The 17328-nt window shown below is 41.5% G+C and overlaps 1 protein-coding gene and 1 long non-coding RNA gene across 2 annotated transcripts in view; both read right to left on the bottom strand.

Annotated features, from left to right (window-relative positions):
• adamtsl5 (ADAMTS like 5) overlaps positions 1-17328 on the bottom strand; it is a 59218-nt gene that overhangs the window by 7846 nt on the left and 34044 nt on the right. Inside the window, exons 3-9 of the mRNA XM_040002867.1 lie at positions 16259-16431; positions 16002-16062; positions 15524-15629; positions 14164-14291; positions 11642-11765; positions 8853-8939; positions 8106-8269 (exon numbers count right to left, since the gene is read on the bottom strand). Of these exons, the coding sequence (XP_039858801.1) occupies positions 8106-8269; positions 8853-8939; positions 11642-11765; positions 14164-14291; positions 15524-15629; positions 16002-16062; positions 16259-16431 (843 nt within the window). The remainder of the gene's footprint in view (positions 1-8105; positions 8270-8852; positions 8940-11641; positions 11766-14163; positions 14292-15523; positions 15630-16001; positions 16063-16258; positions 16432-17328) is intronic.
• LOC120715761 lies at positions 9003-11619 on the bottom strand. Its single transcript, XR_005691731.1, has 2 exons — positions 9704-11619; positions 9003-9294 (listed from the first exon to the last, which is right to left on the bottom strand). It is a non-coding gene; the product is annotated as an uncharacterized LOC120715761 (long non-coding RNA).

Here is a 17328-nt window from a genome sequence, read left to right as displayed (position 1 = left end):
GATCCACTACAGCTGAGGTAAGATGTTCACTAACCACTTGTGCCACATATTTAGCCAGGACAAGTCAAAAGTTAAAGCACCTAGATGAAAGTCACCAAGGGCTTTTGGGAAGTGCTTTAATTATAGAAGTCTTCCATATATTTGGGAATGCGCATGCATTTAATAAAAACTGAAACAGTCTGGTCAAACTGCTGCCCAGATGCTTTATGTGGTTTAATCCTCAACAGTTACAAACTGGGACAGATGACCAGTTGGCTCTGAGCTACATCAGCCATTATGGTACTGGTACCTTTACCTTTAAAGCTGTGGCGTGTCCAGCCCAACCAGACTGGCCACCCCAGGTGCCACCCCGAAGCTAAAACAATAAGTGAATCGAGTTTGAATGAGTCACTCACCAAAATACATCGGGTGTTTTGAGTCATTTGAGTCACTGAGTCAGTTGCTAGGAGAGTGCAAAAAATGTACATTTTCACTCAAACTTAATTTGTTTCTCTTTTCATGTAAACCCAATTGCTAAGATGAGTGATTGAAAAAGAAAAACAACTCTTTTATAGAGCAAAAAAGAGCAAAAAAATAAAGAGTTGTAAAGGGAACATTTATTTTTATTTCAATAGAATATCAATGAAATTTCTGACAGATAGAAAATGAAATGTGAATCATCAAAATCAAAAATCTAAATAAAAAAAATAAAATTCACAGATTAAAGCGTTCAAAAGTATTAGTCCACTTCAAAATTAATTGTCCCTTACAGATTGCCATTGAGGAAAATAAGCTCCCGAACTTTTCCAGGGCTGAGACGGTTCCTCTTGTCTGTAATTATTTGTCCTGCCTTTGAAAAGATCCGCTCTGATGGAACGGAAGTTGCCACTATGCAGAGTCTCGTCTTCATAACATCGCAGGTTTTTTTAAAGACAGTGGCACGGGACTTCCACCACTCCAGGGGGTCAGCTGTTCGGGGTAGGAGTGGCTCTGACAGGAATCCTTTAATCTCCAGCATTGCCTCTGTGAAGGGGTTTTGGACTCCTGGCCTCAGTGATGCAAACCGCTTTTCAAAATCGGCCCAAATCACAGGCACTGTCTCTGGCCTGTGGGGCACCCTCTCCTTCCTCTGTGCTGGGTTTTGCCAGTGGCAGTGGTCTTAAGGACCTCGATGCAGCTCCCACAACTCTTGTTACAGCATTTTCTGCATGTCTATCATGCAAAAATGCATGCTTCTTGAACCTGGGATCCAAAAGTGTAGCATCTGTAAGCAGGCTCACTTGTTCAATCCCCCCAGCCGTTTGACAGTTTCTGCCATGAGGATATCTACCATGTTGCGGATTGGCTGATAGATGGAAGGACTTCTCTGTCTGTGTGCAGTAACCCTCTGCAGCCCTCTTGCCATTAAAATGGCTTTTGATCCAGTAACAAACCTGTTAAGGAGAAATAAAGGAAAGACTGTAGTTCCATGCGTTTTAATGCAGTTACAGCCCCTGCAGTGGATTGCATTAAGCATACATTGTCATAGAAAACCATTTTACAGTTTATATTTAATTGTAAGCTGTTGTAAGAAACATCTTAAATGCTATTATCTGGGAAAGAATTGAAAAATGTGTTTAGGCAAATGTAATGACACAACATGAAATATATACATGTATTATGAAACTATTTTAACATACCTTTCAGCACTCAGTTCCACAGTCACTTCCTCAAAAGGCTGCAGGACCTCACAGGTTTCCTTGACCATCTCCCACTCTTCAAGTGACAGGGTTTGCAGCTGTGGATTCACCAAGGCCAGGGTGGAAATGAGGGGATCCTTCACTTCTGCAATCCGCTTCAGCATGTAATAAGTGGAATTCCACCTGGTTGGCACATCTTTCTTCAGTCGTAGTTGGGGCTGTCCCATCTGCTGCTGTGTCTCTCTCAGTTTAGCAGAAGCCACTCTGCTGCGGGTGTATGTTCAAGTATTGCTTTTACCTTTTTGATAATTTCTTGAATTTGAGACTGCTGGATTCCCTTTCTGACTATTAAATTCAAAATGTGTGCAAAACAATTTAGATGGTTCCAGTGCAGATTGTCACCCACAGCCTTCTTGACATTGGCTGCACTATCACTTACACATGCAACTATCTTTTCCATAATGGCCCATTCAGTTGCAATCCTTTCCAGCTCTCTAGCCAGGTTTTCAGATGTATGGTTGTCTGTTAATTCAAAACAGTCCAACAAGTTTGACTGCAGCTTAAACTCGGTCACATAGTGGCATGTAACAGACATGTAACTTGTTGATGTGCTGGAGGTCCAGCAGTCAGTTGTTAAGCACACAGCAGGTGCTGTCTTGATTTTTTCCTGAACATCAGCTCTTATCTTCTGAAACAAATCAGGCGTCAGCTGTCTGGATACTGTATTTCTACTGGGAAGAACATATGAAGGATCAAGTGCCTTGGAGAATTCCCTAAATCCTCTGTCATCAACAATTGAAAAGGGCTGAAAATCTTGGGCAATAATTTTAACCTGGTCAACCTTGCTCTGCTGAAGTGGCATCATGGGCCTTGACACAAATGCTCCCATGTAAGACTGCCTCTGTCTTCTTTTTGCTGATTGTTGTCCTTGCCCTGCTGTGTGTGTGCTTGTATTCTCTTGCTGAGTACTTGTTGATGTGCTGCTGGAATAAACAGGTGATGTGACCGCTGTTGATAATGCTGCTGTTGAAGATTGTTGCTCCTGCTGCTGGCTGCTAGGTTGTCCAATGGTAGTAGCTGGGTTTTGACTGTGCTGTTGTTGTTGTGGGGTGCTTGCTACTGAGATGTCTTCTCATATTGGACGTGCTTCCCCCTCGAAAAGACAAAACTGCCTTGCAAATGTTGCATTGTGCATGTGTTGCACAAAAAAACACAAACACCTTTAGAATTTTCTGTTTTTTTATTGTTAGCATTTTCCTCAAATGTGTCACATATATATTTTCTTATCTAAATAATTTAATGAAATACCGAATTTCTGATTATTTAACTTACATTATTATACAGCAGAATGCGAGTCTGAGTATTTTTATTTTTTTAAAAGGAGCGACTCTTCCACGGTAACACGCTCTGAGTTTCAACAGCTGAGAACCGAGAGGGAGGGACGAGTGTGTCGCATGAAGCACGAAGGTCCACTGAGCTGTGTGCCAGGGGGCGCCAATGCACCTTAATGTTGGTTGCTAACAATGTTCCCTCTAATTTTTCACGTGTCTGAGCGAACACGCATACTCCCTGAGCGGTCCCTTGGACCACTGTGAGTAACAGCAGACGTGTGCACTGTGGTCACGCCAGCATCGAATCCATCCAACTCACATGGTTTATTAAAATAATCAAATTACAGCATTTACATTTATGTTAGACTACTTTTATTTAACTGCTTTAGCCCACTTACAATCAAAATTTTAAAAAATTTAGTTCATGACCTGTGTAGTATGTTAACACTATTGGAAGTAAAAATAACTTGAACTCCAATTTTGAAAACACAACTTTCTTTCTTTCTTTCTTTTAAAAAAAAAAAAAAAGCTCTGACTTGTATTATGAGTCTGTGGTCTGGGAGAGAGTCCTGTAACTCTGTCTGCAAAACACAGTATATAATGACCAATGCTGGGCAATGAATGATATAGTTACTTCTTCAAAAAAGTAACTGAGTTTGGCAAACAACAAAGTTTTTTTTTTTTTTAATGCAGCCAAGGCATTTTTAAATAAACATTTTAAAAATATTTACAGAACAATCAGCTGTTCTGCATCAAATCTGATGTCACACAAATTATTTGTGCCACTCCAAAAATAATTTCTGTCCACTATGAGATAAAGGAGAACAACAGCCTGATACCTGCAGGCCTGACAACAGGAGATGTATCACTGCTGTAACACCTGTAACATTCAGCAGTCGCCTCATTGTTCTGACGCACACAACAAAACTATTGACTACACTACACACTGACTACACAAGATTTGCGCTAAACGTCTCAAATCTCTCACATCTCAAAACACGCCGTCACTCCTAAAACTTCCCCCTTCCTAAACAACTAAATGCCATGTTGCCATATCATTTTTTGATTGGTCGACATGGTACTTTTTTGGACGAATAGGAAAGAGAGAGGGGGGTGGGGTTTGTTTTTGCTCACAGGCTTTCGAGCCTTTTTTCTTATAAAACGCAGTTTTTACCGTTTCTTCCCGCAGTAAATATAAACAATGACAGTATTCAGGAAGAAAACCAAACATTGCATATTTTTATCATAACTCTAGTTTTACGTGCCGATCAACACAATTTAAAAACTGGTATAAAGTCCACACTTTTCCCCATCAGTTGTTCTGTCTGTCCTGCTCACATCTCCAATGGTTGTACACGTTGTCATTAACGTGGCTTCCCTCCACATCAGCCACGCCGCTTTGCTAAAACACCGGTGTCGGCACATAAGGACGCTGTCATAGCCTGTCGACGACGTTGATTAGCTGCGTATATACAAATGTTAATCGCATCATTGGCTGGAATATAGGATAAAGTGGCATCGTTCTAATCCCATACGGGAGCAGCCAGTCACTTACTGACTAACACTGCAAAACAGAAGTATTGCTGAAGTATTAATTTTAATTTCAATTCAGGTTAGATTTTTTTTGTGCACAACGCAGATTTTCTGTGCACAGATAGCGTGCCAGCAGTGCACAATTGCACACGCGCGCAGCTTAGAGGGAACATTGGACCAAGAAGAATAAGAAGAACCTGTGAATCAGGAGGGAGGGGGTGAGTGAGTGATTCGCTTACGCCAGACCTTCCCAAAGTGTGGGGCCCGCCCCCTGGGGGGGCGCAGAGCCATTGCAGGGGGGCACAGTATGAAAAGGGAAAAAAAACAAACAACGCTTGGACACTGCTAGCACGGGGCGCCTACACAAACGCAAAGCAGGAGATGAAGCATAGCTGAATTTGTTTCCAAATCAACTTTATTCTAAGCCAAAGACTAGAAAATATGGTGAAGCATATCTTCCCTTTGGTTTCACCTGCACAAGTGCCGAGGTAGGTCTCCCTGCAGAATTGGTTTTCCCTTCGTCGAGAGCAGCGCTGGGCTGTTCAAATCACGGACAAACAGTATCCCACATTCTTGATTTTTAGTTCACAAACACTTGTTGTAATGACTAACTACTCCTGACATGTTGGAGATGTTAGCTCTTTATACAGTAAAGTTACAGCGGGATACAAATAACATCAGGCTGATCCTGCCACGATTTGTTCCCTCGGTTCAAATCCCGGACAAACAGCATCCCACAGCTGTTTATATTTTTGAACCCATTTTGCACAGAGACATTTTTGGAAAAATGTATTGATAGCAATTTTGAATATTATTACACAGGAAAATAACAACTACATGTAAAATAATTACACCGTGACGCCTCTGCCTTTCTAAATAGAGGGACAGTAACTGCGTGTGTATATGTAAGCGTGTAAAAACTGCAGATAGAGACAAAATACTGTTAATCTGACTATCTGCCATTCTGCAATTCATCTCATGTAAACAATAACGTGGCGCACAGCTGACGTGAAAAAAAGGCACATACCTTTGACGTTGCGTGACGAACTCTGTATTCCTCGTTCACACGTAAACGCAAAAAAGGAGTTTTAAAAAATCTCAGTTTTCGGTGATTCGAAACGCCGTTTACGTGTGGACGAAACAGCTGCGTTTTCAAAAATACCCGTGTAGGTGTGGACGTAGCGTAAAAGAGTCAGTAGTTTATTTTATTACTACCTGTAATTTATTGCAGATTACTTGTATTTGCTTAATTGTTTACTAAATGTTTGAGGTGTGAAATAAACCGCAATGGTGCAAAATATGGGTGTGTGTGGTTGGAAGATGTGTTTGTGCATGTGCGCGCGCCGGGGGGGGGCGCGAACCCAGCAAAACAAGTTTGGGAACCACTGGCTTACGCTACGATTCAGCACGTGAAGGGAGGGGGTGAGTAACTCAAATGTGCTGTTAACATGTTAGCAGAGCGCTGCTACTGTGAACAGAGGAGCTGTCTTGATGTGAGCTTCTACTCAGGGTTTTTTCTTCCAGTTCAGAGCAGAAATTTTTTTGTTAAGAAACTGGCTGTTGTTTTTTTTCCCCACAATTTTAATTATAAGCTAGATACATTTCTACTAATGAAATTAGTTTGCTAACAGCAACAGGGATGAGTCAGTGAGTCAGTTGGGCTTGTGAATCATGATTCACGAGTCAGTAAAGTGATTCTCGAGTATTGAATCGAACATCACTAATGAGCATCACGTTAGCAAAGGAAGGAGAGCCAAGCACGAAAGACGGCACCACAGAAAATGAGAAAATGAGGTGAAAAGAAAATGAGAGAATAAATGTCCCGGTAAGTAATATTAAGTTTGTTGAGTTTAGTAAACTTTGGTGAAATTAGAATACCAAGGAAAAAATAACACTTAAAGAATTATTGCAGCCATTGCATATTTCAGACAGTAGGCTGCTGGGGGGAGCTAGCATAAGAGTTATGAGTTATAAGATATAATCCAAGTCGTAACACTGCTGTGTGGAGCTGCAGATTTGGTTGCAGGTTAATACTGGCAGTTTCACCATGCCAGCTGACTGTACTTCATCATCAGCCAGTGTTGTTCTTTATACATCAATATTACCAAAGTTTACCATAACGCAGCACTTACACTACACTGTGCGGTTTAGCTAATTTCTCTCATTACTTATCCTATCTGCCAGCTCCATGTTATGAATAGAGTGTAAATCACCCCTGTGCCATGTTCAGTGCAGGGATGTGCAGTTCTGGATCTCAAGGCTCCTGTCCTCCCGGTTTCAGATGTTTCCATACTTCAACACAGCTGATTTAAAGAATCATTTACAGACTTCTGCACAACTAGGTGTTTGGGGATTATTTGATTTGAATTGGCTCTGTTGGTATAGGTAACATCTAAAACGTGCATGATAGGGGTCCATGAGGGCCAGAATTTGACATCCCTGACTTCTAGTCAAGGCCATACATCAGGAAAGTTGTTGTTTGTGACATAAGTTTTTGCTTTATTACTTCAGGGCCAACCAGTAGAGATAAAAGAAGAGAAAGAATGAAAAGATCTCAAAATATTGAGAATTTCTTTCTTAAGAAGGCTAAAATACAACCAGAAGCAGAGAGCAATGTCAGGGAAAGGTGGACTGAGCAGCAGTCATCATTGTCACCTGTGAGTTCTACAAATGAAGGTATGTGTGAGAAGGAAAATGCAAGGAAGGGGTGTTTATATTGTCAAGGTACTTGAGTAAATGTTCACTTTCAAAACATAAATATTTTGCAACTCCAAGTGCTGCTGTTTACAAATGTTTTTGTACTTCTTGTCTTCCTAACACGTAACAGACTCATATTAAAAGTTCAAGAAGTTTATTTTTGCACAATTTATACTGAAAACATTATCAAAAGAAGGCATAGAAAGTATTTACTTGCTTTCAGGTTTCATTCAAATGTTAGTCTTTTCATTTGTTTCCCCACTTTTTTCCTGTTTCAAAATCAAACACCAGTTTGTGAGAAGATGATTTTCTTTTTTTAATAGGCAGATAAAGTTTTGCATTGGCTAATTTGCCAATTGAATGTTAAAAATGTTCATATTTTAATATTCAAAAATGCTTTTGCTCAAAACATATGTGCACTATATGTCAGTAAAAATACTATGCAAATATTGCTGTCCTTGAATGCTGAATAAACACTGACAAAGCACTGATTGTATCTCTTTTACTTTATCAACACAGTATCTAAAAACTTTGCTCTGTAGTGGTTAAAATCTCATTCTAATAAGAGTTAAAAGCACATTCGGTTATTAGGTTTATAGGGTTATTGAATTATGGTTAACGGTTGGTAGAATTGTTTTTAAACATTATCTGCCAATTACATCTGCCACCCTTCTCCAAATCTGTGCCCCTACCTGGCCCCCCCAACAAAAGTTTTCTAGACACGCCACTGCTTTAAAGTCTTCAGTGTCAAAACAGACATGTAATTGATTTATAAAATATATATAAATATTTGGAGAGAGACAACTTTTTTCTAATTTTGGTTCTGTACATTACCACAATGAATTATATATATTTGTTCTGTTCCAGCATCTTCAGATATTCTTACCATTAGATGAAGGTCTTCCTGGGTGGGTCCTGGCACCTCAAAGCTTTCCCAGGTGTCTGCTGAGCGCCGATAAACCAGCTTAGTCCCTGCTACACTGTACTCGCCTGGAACGCTGATCTTCCAGTTTCCATTAATCAAAAACTGGGAGCGTCCATTCTGCAGGGCTGTGCAAGGGAAGAACAGGTCATGAGAATGAAGGAAAGACTGGCATGTCTTTCGACATCAAAGGAAACAGTTATGTTTCCTTATCAATGGGTGAAGTTGAGGCAAAGGCCGGATGCCAGAAGCAGAAATATGGCGCCTGACTATATATGGCAGCAGTGACTCCTGGAGGGGAGAGATTTTCCATGACATGGATGGAAACAAGTACCTTCACCTGTCTTAACCAAGTGGTCAAATAAAGCCTTTATGAGGGTCTCTTTAAAGACAACAGCGCATTCTGTTTCAGGGCGTGTTTTATTTTGGTCTCATAAACTGTGATGAGAATAGATGCCCTTGGTTATTATGCTGCCTGGGAAACATTCAGAGGGTCCAGAAACCAAATGGGACCGTCAAGCCCACTGTCTCCAGGGAGAGGAAGCCACGGCATGTGTAGACCTGAATTATAAAACTGATTTACACTGCAGCTATGAAACAGTGATGCAAAGAGACTGCCATGGAATTAAGCTGAAAGTCAAACGCACAGCAGCCCTGGTGTGTGTAAAAGAGAGACAGGGAGAAAAAGCGGCTCTGTAGACGGATTCTTACCAAGATAATTCCTGCTGTTATCAGTGACTCGGATGTGAGTTGCTCCAGCAGGGATCATGGCCACTTCATTGTATCCAAAAGGCCCGCCTGACAGAGAGAGTAAAAGCTTGGTTTTAATTGGATTTCTTGCACCACATTCAGAAAAGGCCATTTTTTTTTCCAATCAACTACACAAATACAACACCAACAGCAAGCTTGGATACAAAGTACCAGGAAGCCAGGAAACAAGAAAATCCTAGAAATCATCTAAAAGAAGTTTGTTGGTTAAACAATAATCCCACATCTGCCTCTGGGATTGCAGAGAGAGTTATGGCTCAGTCTGCAGGTTGAAGTGTTTACTTATATATACGGTCCAAAAAAAGGATGTGTCTGTAATGTTAAAGCATCTTCACGTTCAAGTCATCTTACAAGACCAGACCAGCCTCCTGACAGAAATCAACCCCTCAGTTACTTGTTTAAACTCTTTTATTAAAAGCTAAATCACCAACATCAGATTGCTAGACTACCACTTTATTAGAACCAGTCCATTTACCATTTTAGTGCCATGCTAAACAAGCAGTCACAAAGTTTAAACATTTTTTAAACATCTTAATGTTTTTCTATCGTTTAGAACTTTTTTCTCATTTATGTGTGTGAAAATTCCACAAAATGCTGTGGATGCTATCCTAACCCCACCCTTAACTCTAAATGGTCACATGGTGGATACCAAAAACCTGCTATGCTTTACTGAATGTTATTTGAAAGGCTATAAACTTGCACATCTCCAGACAATTGACTGTACTATTATCCTAGTTTGATACATTCAGTCATTTTTCAAACATAATAGATATTTAGAAGCATTCAGACTGTACTGTGCACCTGATACTCAGGGTCTACCTTTGTGTAACTGAGCAGTCAGTAATTGCTCTGTAATCAGTGACTCACAGAAAACCTGGATTATTAATCACATGATTATAGCTTTTAAAAGAGCTTGCTGTACACTTGCAGGCGATGGTTTGTAACGTGTCATTATAAGACAAACGGGATCTGTAATGTCAGTAATATTAAACCTAATTAAGCACAAAGAAAAAGAAATATGGACTCTAAACTCCCAACCATTCCTTACAGACTGATACTTCAAGAAATAGAAAAAGTCTCAGGTGTGTCCCCGAGCGCAAAGCATCAACAGCATGAAGCTCATTTATCATGATGTATAAAGAGTGTCTCACTCTGGTTTTTCTTTTCACCAGTTTCGGAGAAAAACTATTCTCCAGGTGAATCTGCAGGGCTTTATGATGATATAGTGTTTTGAAATGTCAAAGTGGCAGGCATGTGATCAGCGATGAGCTCGGGGCCATGTGCATTTAGAGCTCGGAAAGAACGGTTTCGTGCTGCCCCATCGGCCCTCCCTCCACTGGTGAGGGAAAGGAAAAAGAGCCCTTGGAGGCTGCTGAGTCACCCAAACAAAGCAGCCTTTATCAGCCGTGTTCTTCTTTCTCAGTCTGAGCCATTATCGGCCAGGACTTCATCTATCACCTCTGGTCTGCCTACACAATGAGCTGTGAGAGGGAACCACTGTTACAGAGCCAAAGTGACACACTTGAGGTGTTAGGCACTTTGTAATTAGGTTTAATTCCCCAGAATCTGGTGCTTATTTTTTGTTCATTTCCATCTATTATTCTCAGACCATTAATGTTTGAGAATAACATGAAAGCTCTGTATTATGTTGAGGTTTCCATTCATTAGATGAATGCTCCCAGCTGAATAGGAATGCCCCCTAAACAAACCTCCAAACTCACATGAGTTAAAAAGTAACTATTCTGAAGATAAAGCAGCCAACAAATTCCAAAAGCTGCCAAAAATCACATCAAAATGTAGCCAAAGTGCCTTAAACGTGCAAGGCCACTAGATGGCAACTGGTGTTTTTGCAAAAAGAATTTTGGTTAAATACCAATACTATGAAGTCTATGAAGTCTTGACCTCTGTATACACAGACTATTCCATGGTTTGCTCACCAGCTGATGACTTACATTGACATTTGAATTCTTAATTCAATTAAACAGGGCAAACAATGCAGTATAATACTGCAACACAGTGTGTGGGGTTTGTCTGTCGTATACGGGGGAACATAGCACACAGATGCAGGATGAAGTCAAGAGGCTGGAGATGAACTTGAAGAACATGTGTCCAAGTCCAAGCTCTGCCTGCTGCTTTGTTTTTGCTCTGTTTAATAATTGAAATACATTTTGATGTGATTAAATTTCAAAGTAAACTGAGTTAGTGTTCACTGGCCTGGTTTAAGTAGTGAATACTTGTGTTTTCTAACCTGTTATTTCTCTTTTCAGATAGAGCATACAGGCAGACAAACTTCTGAAAACCTCCTCCCAGCATGCAGTCATAGCCCACATTATCCTCTCGAGTACAAGTGCTGATGAAGGTAGAACATGTTGTGGTGGCACCGAGCCAGAATGGCCCAAAGAACTTTGTGTTCTTCCTCCTCTTTCCTGAATCAACTGTAATTTTGTAGCTGTTGTTAGCTCGATTCCTCCTGGAAGGCAGCCAACTGCTTTTATTTGGTAAACGTGTTGCCATGGTTAATGTTCACTTCATCAGGGAACAGTTCCCTGAGCTTGAATGACTAATAGCATTTGGGTAGGAAAACACAAAGGGGGGACTGGAAATATCCCCACGCTGTGTTGGCATTTCAGTCCTTATTACTGTGTGTGTGTGTGTGTGTGTGTGTGTGTGTGTGTGTGTGTGTGTGTGTGTGTGTGTGTGTGTGTGTGTGTGTGTGTGTGTGTGTTTCCTACCTGCCTCCAGACTGTTGCTCTGGTACACACTCTTGTGGTGTAGGCAGGTGGCGTTGTGTCCGCCACACACCATGCAGGCATCCACCTGCTGCTTTGAGCCTAAGATGAAGTCACAGCCAGGTTTCTGTGATAAACACAGACAAACGCTTTGAGAAGGACAGTTTGCTTTGACTTAATGTCGCTCCTGTTTTTCCTAACAGCGTGCATTTTCTGCTGAGAAGTAACCTTTCTTTTGGCCTTTTCTTTGCCATGTAGTCACCTCCAGCTACTGCCGGGCCTCAGCTCTCTTCACTCTTCCTTTCTTTCTTGTATTTGCTTCTCTCTGTCATTTGCTTGCTCTTACAAACATTTACTTTGTGGAAAAACTGTACCCCAGGGCCTCAACAGGTCAGAGTGGGTTGGAGTCGTCTCTGTAAATGCCAGAGTAAAGAGCAGCGAAGACGAGCAGGATGTTTTATGGTGTGTGAAGAATCTGTTGCTAGAAAGACGACAGTGGCTGCGCTCTTCTGTGGTCTCCATTTCTGCTGTGCAACCCAATCAAAGAGGTTCCCACACTAGAGATCAATAATCTGGAGAACCTATTTAATTAACTCATTCACTGCCAGCCATTGGCAGTGAATGAGTTAAACCCATTGACTCATTCACTGCAATTGACGGCTATAGACGTCAATGGCAGTGAATGAGTTAAAAACACATGATCTGTTTGCACAGAAGAAGACATGGATGCTGTGACATTTAGGCATGAAAGCAGATTGACAAATTGAATGGTTGAAGTTGTTGCTGAGCAGCTCTTCTAAAGTCTAGAACTGATACGGTCAGTTCACTGTTTAGTCGTTCAACAGGAAATGAACAATCAGAATCAGTAATTTAATCATTTATGTCATCCAAAGGATGACAGCTTTCCCACTGGTAACCTCCACAGCTGAAGAGAAAACTATTATTTTTCTTAAAGTCAAAACTAATCAAGTATCAAAATCTACAGTTTCTCAAGTGGCCACTTGAGGCAGGCGAAAACAAACCAGCCAATCTGATGGACTCTCCATTCCAGCCAAAGACAATAAACCCACTTTGGAGTTGGATCAGGAGGGCATCCAGGGTAAAAAGCATACCAAATCAAGCTTGTGGTGCTGCCTGCTGTGGCTAGGGAGCAGCTAAAACATAGCTAGTAATTGCAGAATGAAATAATTTCTTAAACTGAAAAGAGTTTAGATAATTTTGTGTGGTGTACATTAAAGAAACACCGCAGTTTTAGCTGTGAAGGAGTATCTACACTTACACTGCACACATACGGTCCTGTGTTCATGTGTTCACCTGCCTGAACTCAGTTTGTTACCTGCAGGACTCCACGAGCTGCAGGCTGCATCTGCTTCTTGTTTCAGGCCCAGGGCAGCTCTGACCTGGGCCAGCACAAATCTGTGGCCCATAAATCCTCTTATATGCGCCACACGCAACATGTGAGCATGCTCACACACAAATACACACGTATGCACATGCAGCATATGTAAACACAGACACAAATTAATCCTTTGTGGGCTGTGTAAAAATAGCTTCAGCAGTGAGCGTCCTCCCTTGCAGCAGATGTGTCTGCTGAGTGTTATGTATGCATGTCCCAACAGCACACGGGCTCCAGGACCCACGAGACACACGTTTGTTTCCTACCCAGTCCCCATCCGTGTGAGGGTAGGAGAGGTGAGAAGGGGACAGGCTAGATGTGGGATTGTGGAGAGCTCAGCAGAGCCATAATGCTAACTGAAGGCTGCAGTCTACACTGATGAGAGAACTGTGGTCCAAACGCACAGCATGGAGTTCACTTCTCCAGAGAGCTCCAGTGAGACTGGTCAACATCACTTATGCCTCAACAGAGTGGAGCTGAAGGCACAAGAGACTCGGGCCAGTTTTCTTTTGACATCGCCGTCATTTGAAAGCTTGGATGAGTTTTTAAGGATTTCTGTTTCCAGAAGTACAGCTCCTGTTCATTTTTTCCATAGACATATGACTGAGTGCCGGAGCACCTCAGATGACTGAATGGACACATATCTCTCTTCAAATAATATTTATTTGATAGAAAAGTGAAATTATTTGTTTTTTAGTAGAAAAGGAACAAAAATTAACCGTAACTCTCAATTTGGCACAAAGCATCCACATATAAAATCAAATTACTGTATAATGACTTTAAAACATGTAAATAGCTTAACTTTTAGACTATAGCGTGGTGAGAAAATATCCTGATTTTTGCATTCCTGGTATAGACCAGACGTGACATCTGCAGTCCCGTCACAGGTGTGAAAATCAAGTGCCCATATTAGGAATATCCCCTCTCCGTGACATCATACTGACCCAAGAGCAGGAAAAACTACCTGAAACAGACTGACCTTCGTATCTGAATCCTCGGCCATGTTCAACATAAGCATCTGGCATTGTTTATGACAGAAAACAAGGAAATCCATAATAGGTCTGCTTTAAATCTTCTATGCGGTAAACATAGGAAACACTGACACACACACAGACCGGGTACCACTCACCAGGCAGCGTCCGTTCACACACACTGCTCCTGAGTCCTTGTCGCAGGCTGTGCCGTCAAGCACTCGGCCAAAGTTGAAGTAGAAGTTGTGACCCAAGGCCAAGCAGCTGAGTTCACAGGGGTTAGAGCCTGGCAGAGAAGATATTCAGTCAGTGGCTCATTATAATATTATGGGAAAATAGGTGAAGCAAAGAGGCAGCGGGGAGGTGACTGAACAGCAAAAACAACCAGAACATGGAGAAAGAGAGCAAACTGAACGAACAGCAACAAAGTCCTGGGATTTAACTTCCAGTAGGCCACAGCAGGATGTGCGAGCTACACGGCTGCCACAAACACACAAACTACAGCTGCGTACAGCTGCTGAGCTTTTTTATTGTTTAGCTACAGTCTGTATGGGCCTTAAAAAACACAGTCTCTGCACATCCACGAGCTATACATCTGAGTCCTTGGAAAACAGAAAAAAGCGCTGTTTTATATGCTCATCGAGGCTCTGAATGTTATTGGGGAACACTTTTTAAATTCATCTCCAGACATTTTGCTGTAGTTTGTTATATTCTACACAGATTAAGCCCAAAAGACACATTAGGATAGACTTTTCAGCTCACTGTGGATTTTTGATACGCACTAACTTGTTTGATGGGTTTTATTGAAGATTTGTGGTTTGTTATGTATGATTAACGAAGAAGGGAACATAAATCTATTGACACAGTCAAACTGTGGGAAACTGACTTCCTTTTGCGCCCAAATGATGAGTCCCCTTACAGTAAACATTTCATTTTACAGTCATGGTTTAAATTCAGTGTTAGGACCGAGCAGGCTGCTTATGGTGTTAGTGTGGTGCCATCTGTCCCATCACGATGCCCACAAGTAGTAGAAAAACTGTATTTCAAATATATCTGGTCTAAAAGCCACGAGTGCCCAGGAATTGCTTTATTGGTGTGCAGGGTTTTTTGTGTTTTCTAGTTTTAAAACGTGCTTCTGAAGACAACATAGAAAAAAGTCTCTCTTTCAATCCGTGTTAGATATCACTCTTCTCCTCAGAGGCCTGTAGATCGAATAGGAGCGTTCGCTGGCTTTCAAGGAAGCATCTTTTGAAAGAAAACCATTTTTCCTTCGATCTGCTGATTAAATGATGCCTGCAGAGAGTAAACTGTGGGCTTAGAAAATTTTCATACATATATAAAAACCACACATTGCATAAATGAGCCATCTGTCTCAGCATTCATATGGTGACTCTATGACTCTATAACAAGCCACGTGGGACTAGTTACATCCAAAACTGATCTCTTCACTGCACAACAAAAACAACAACATATACTGAAGAAGTCTTAAGTAGGAAGAGGGTGAATCATCTCACTGACCTCCATGAAAGGTGGTCCATCTGAAGGAGTTGCCAGCCACCAGCGGCCTGTCATTAAAGGCAGCACACTGCATCTCTCGGAAATCCTCCGAGCCAGGGGGACAGTCCTGCACACACACAGACACACAGCATCAACACCCTGACGTCCTTGAGGATTAACCTTTGTTACGACCATGCCATACAATATAGGCTTCACATCGAAGGAACCTTCTACCTGATTTTGAACTCTCTCAGTGAAACCATTTTGATTGACACATTATTGCTTTATCATGAAGCGCAAACAGTGGCAGGACCGCCGCCGCGGTGCAGACGCAGGTTAAACTGTCAGTGAAATTCCAGATCACACCCTGAAAGTCACTGATCGTTATACCCTGGACATTCCTTCACGAGCAAACATTAGCCATTGCTCTACAGTGTTTGCATAAAATGTGTGCGTGTTTTTTTTAAATAAAGACCAAAAGCCTTTTTGTTGAAAGGACCTTGGTGTTGCAGATCTTGTACTGTCTGGGATCTCCTGCACATGGTCCACCCACTGGATTCCTGGGACACAGAAATAAAAGAGATGTATAGGATTAGGTAAGGGAACAGTAGGAAACACTGTGGCTTAAAAATGTTAAAATATAAATTTCATATCCCTTCAAAAATCTCTATGAAGGTTTTTCTGAAAAAAAAAAAAAGTCTGACTGAAACGTCGCATAAAATTTTGAAAACTGTCCGTATTTTCTCCCGTGCCAACCTTGTGATGCAGGTGCGTGACCTCACAGATGCTCCGCCCCCACAGGTGCGTGAGCACACAGACCAGCCGCTCCATGTTGCCCACTCATTTCTGAAGTGCAGCTGCCTCCGTGTGCGCGCTGGACGCGCCAACGAATCGTCGCTGTTAGGACCCCACGCCGAAATCCAAGAGGGCTGGAAAAAAAGCATAAAACAGAGAGACAATTACAAAGACAACTTTAAGAACAGGTAACACAAACATGAGAGCAGGACACTGGGAGAAGATCAGGTAGACACCAAATGAGTGTACACGCTGAAAGCTTTTATCAAATGTAGATGGAGTATTTGTATTGGAAGCATTAGGTTTCTATCATATCTCTCTGCAGTTATTTAGGTCACAAGAGTCACAGTAACAGATGCTAGTGTTGCAGTAACACATGTTGCAACCTATGTATATATTCTGTGGTAGGGCTGTTCGATATAACGATATATATCGGATGATGATATAAAAACATCTATCGTTTCATTTTACGCTATTGTTTGTTTCGTGGTGTCGCAAAATAAACTGTTTACGGCAATATTTTATCAGCGTTTTGATGGTCCCTGTAGTGGCTATATTAATTTATTAAAGTTCTCTCTTTCTCTTATATTTAATATAACCACACTACAGACGGACAAGCGCCTGTTTTTATGCGTCGTGGTTAACAACAACGATGGTAACAGTATCGCGTGTCCGCTTGTTTATGTTCCACATAAACCTTTCACAATAAAGCTCAAGATCCTGTTGAGACTTTTCAAAATAAACTGAATCACGTGAAAGAGCAGATTATTTACGGATGAGAAGTAAAAAAGAGCCGCCAGGTGCTAAAAAAATAGACCTTAGACTCAAACGTTAGAACAGGCTTTTCCCCGCAGCACGCCGTCTCATCTCCTCCACACATCACTCACTCACTTGGACACTAGAAGGGGGAATTATGTTAAAATGCTCTTCATAGACTACAGCTCTGCATTTAACACCATAATTCCCTCCACACTCACCACCAAGCTGGAGCATCTGGGACTCAGCTCATCTATGTGTCAGTGGATCTCCAA

The sequence above is a fragment of the Simochromis diagramma genome, unplaced genomic scaffold (genome assembly GCF_900408965.1).
Source record: "Simochromis diagramma unplaced genomic scaffold, fSimDia1.1 OVJJ01000457.1, whole genome shotgun sequence".
NCBI classification, from domain to species: domain Eukaryota; kingdom Metazoa; phylum Chordata; class Actinopteri; order Cichliformes; family Cichlidae; genus Simochromis; species Simochromis diagramma.
The sequence above is the reverse complement of the archived record's forward strand: the minus strand, read 5'-3'. Positions and strand labels throughout refer to the sequence as shown.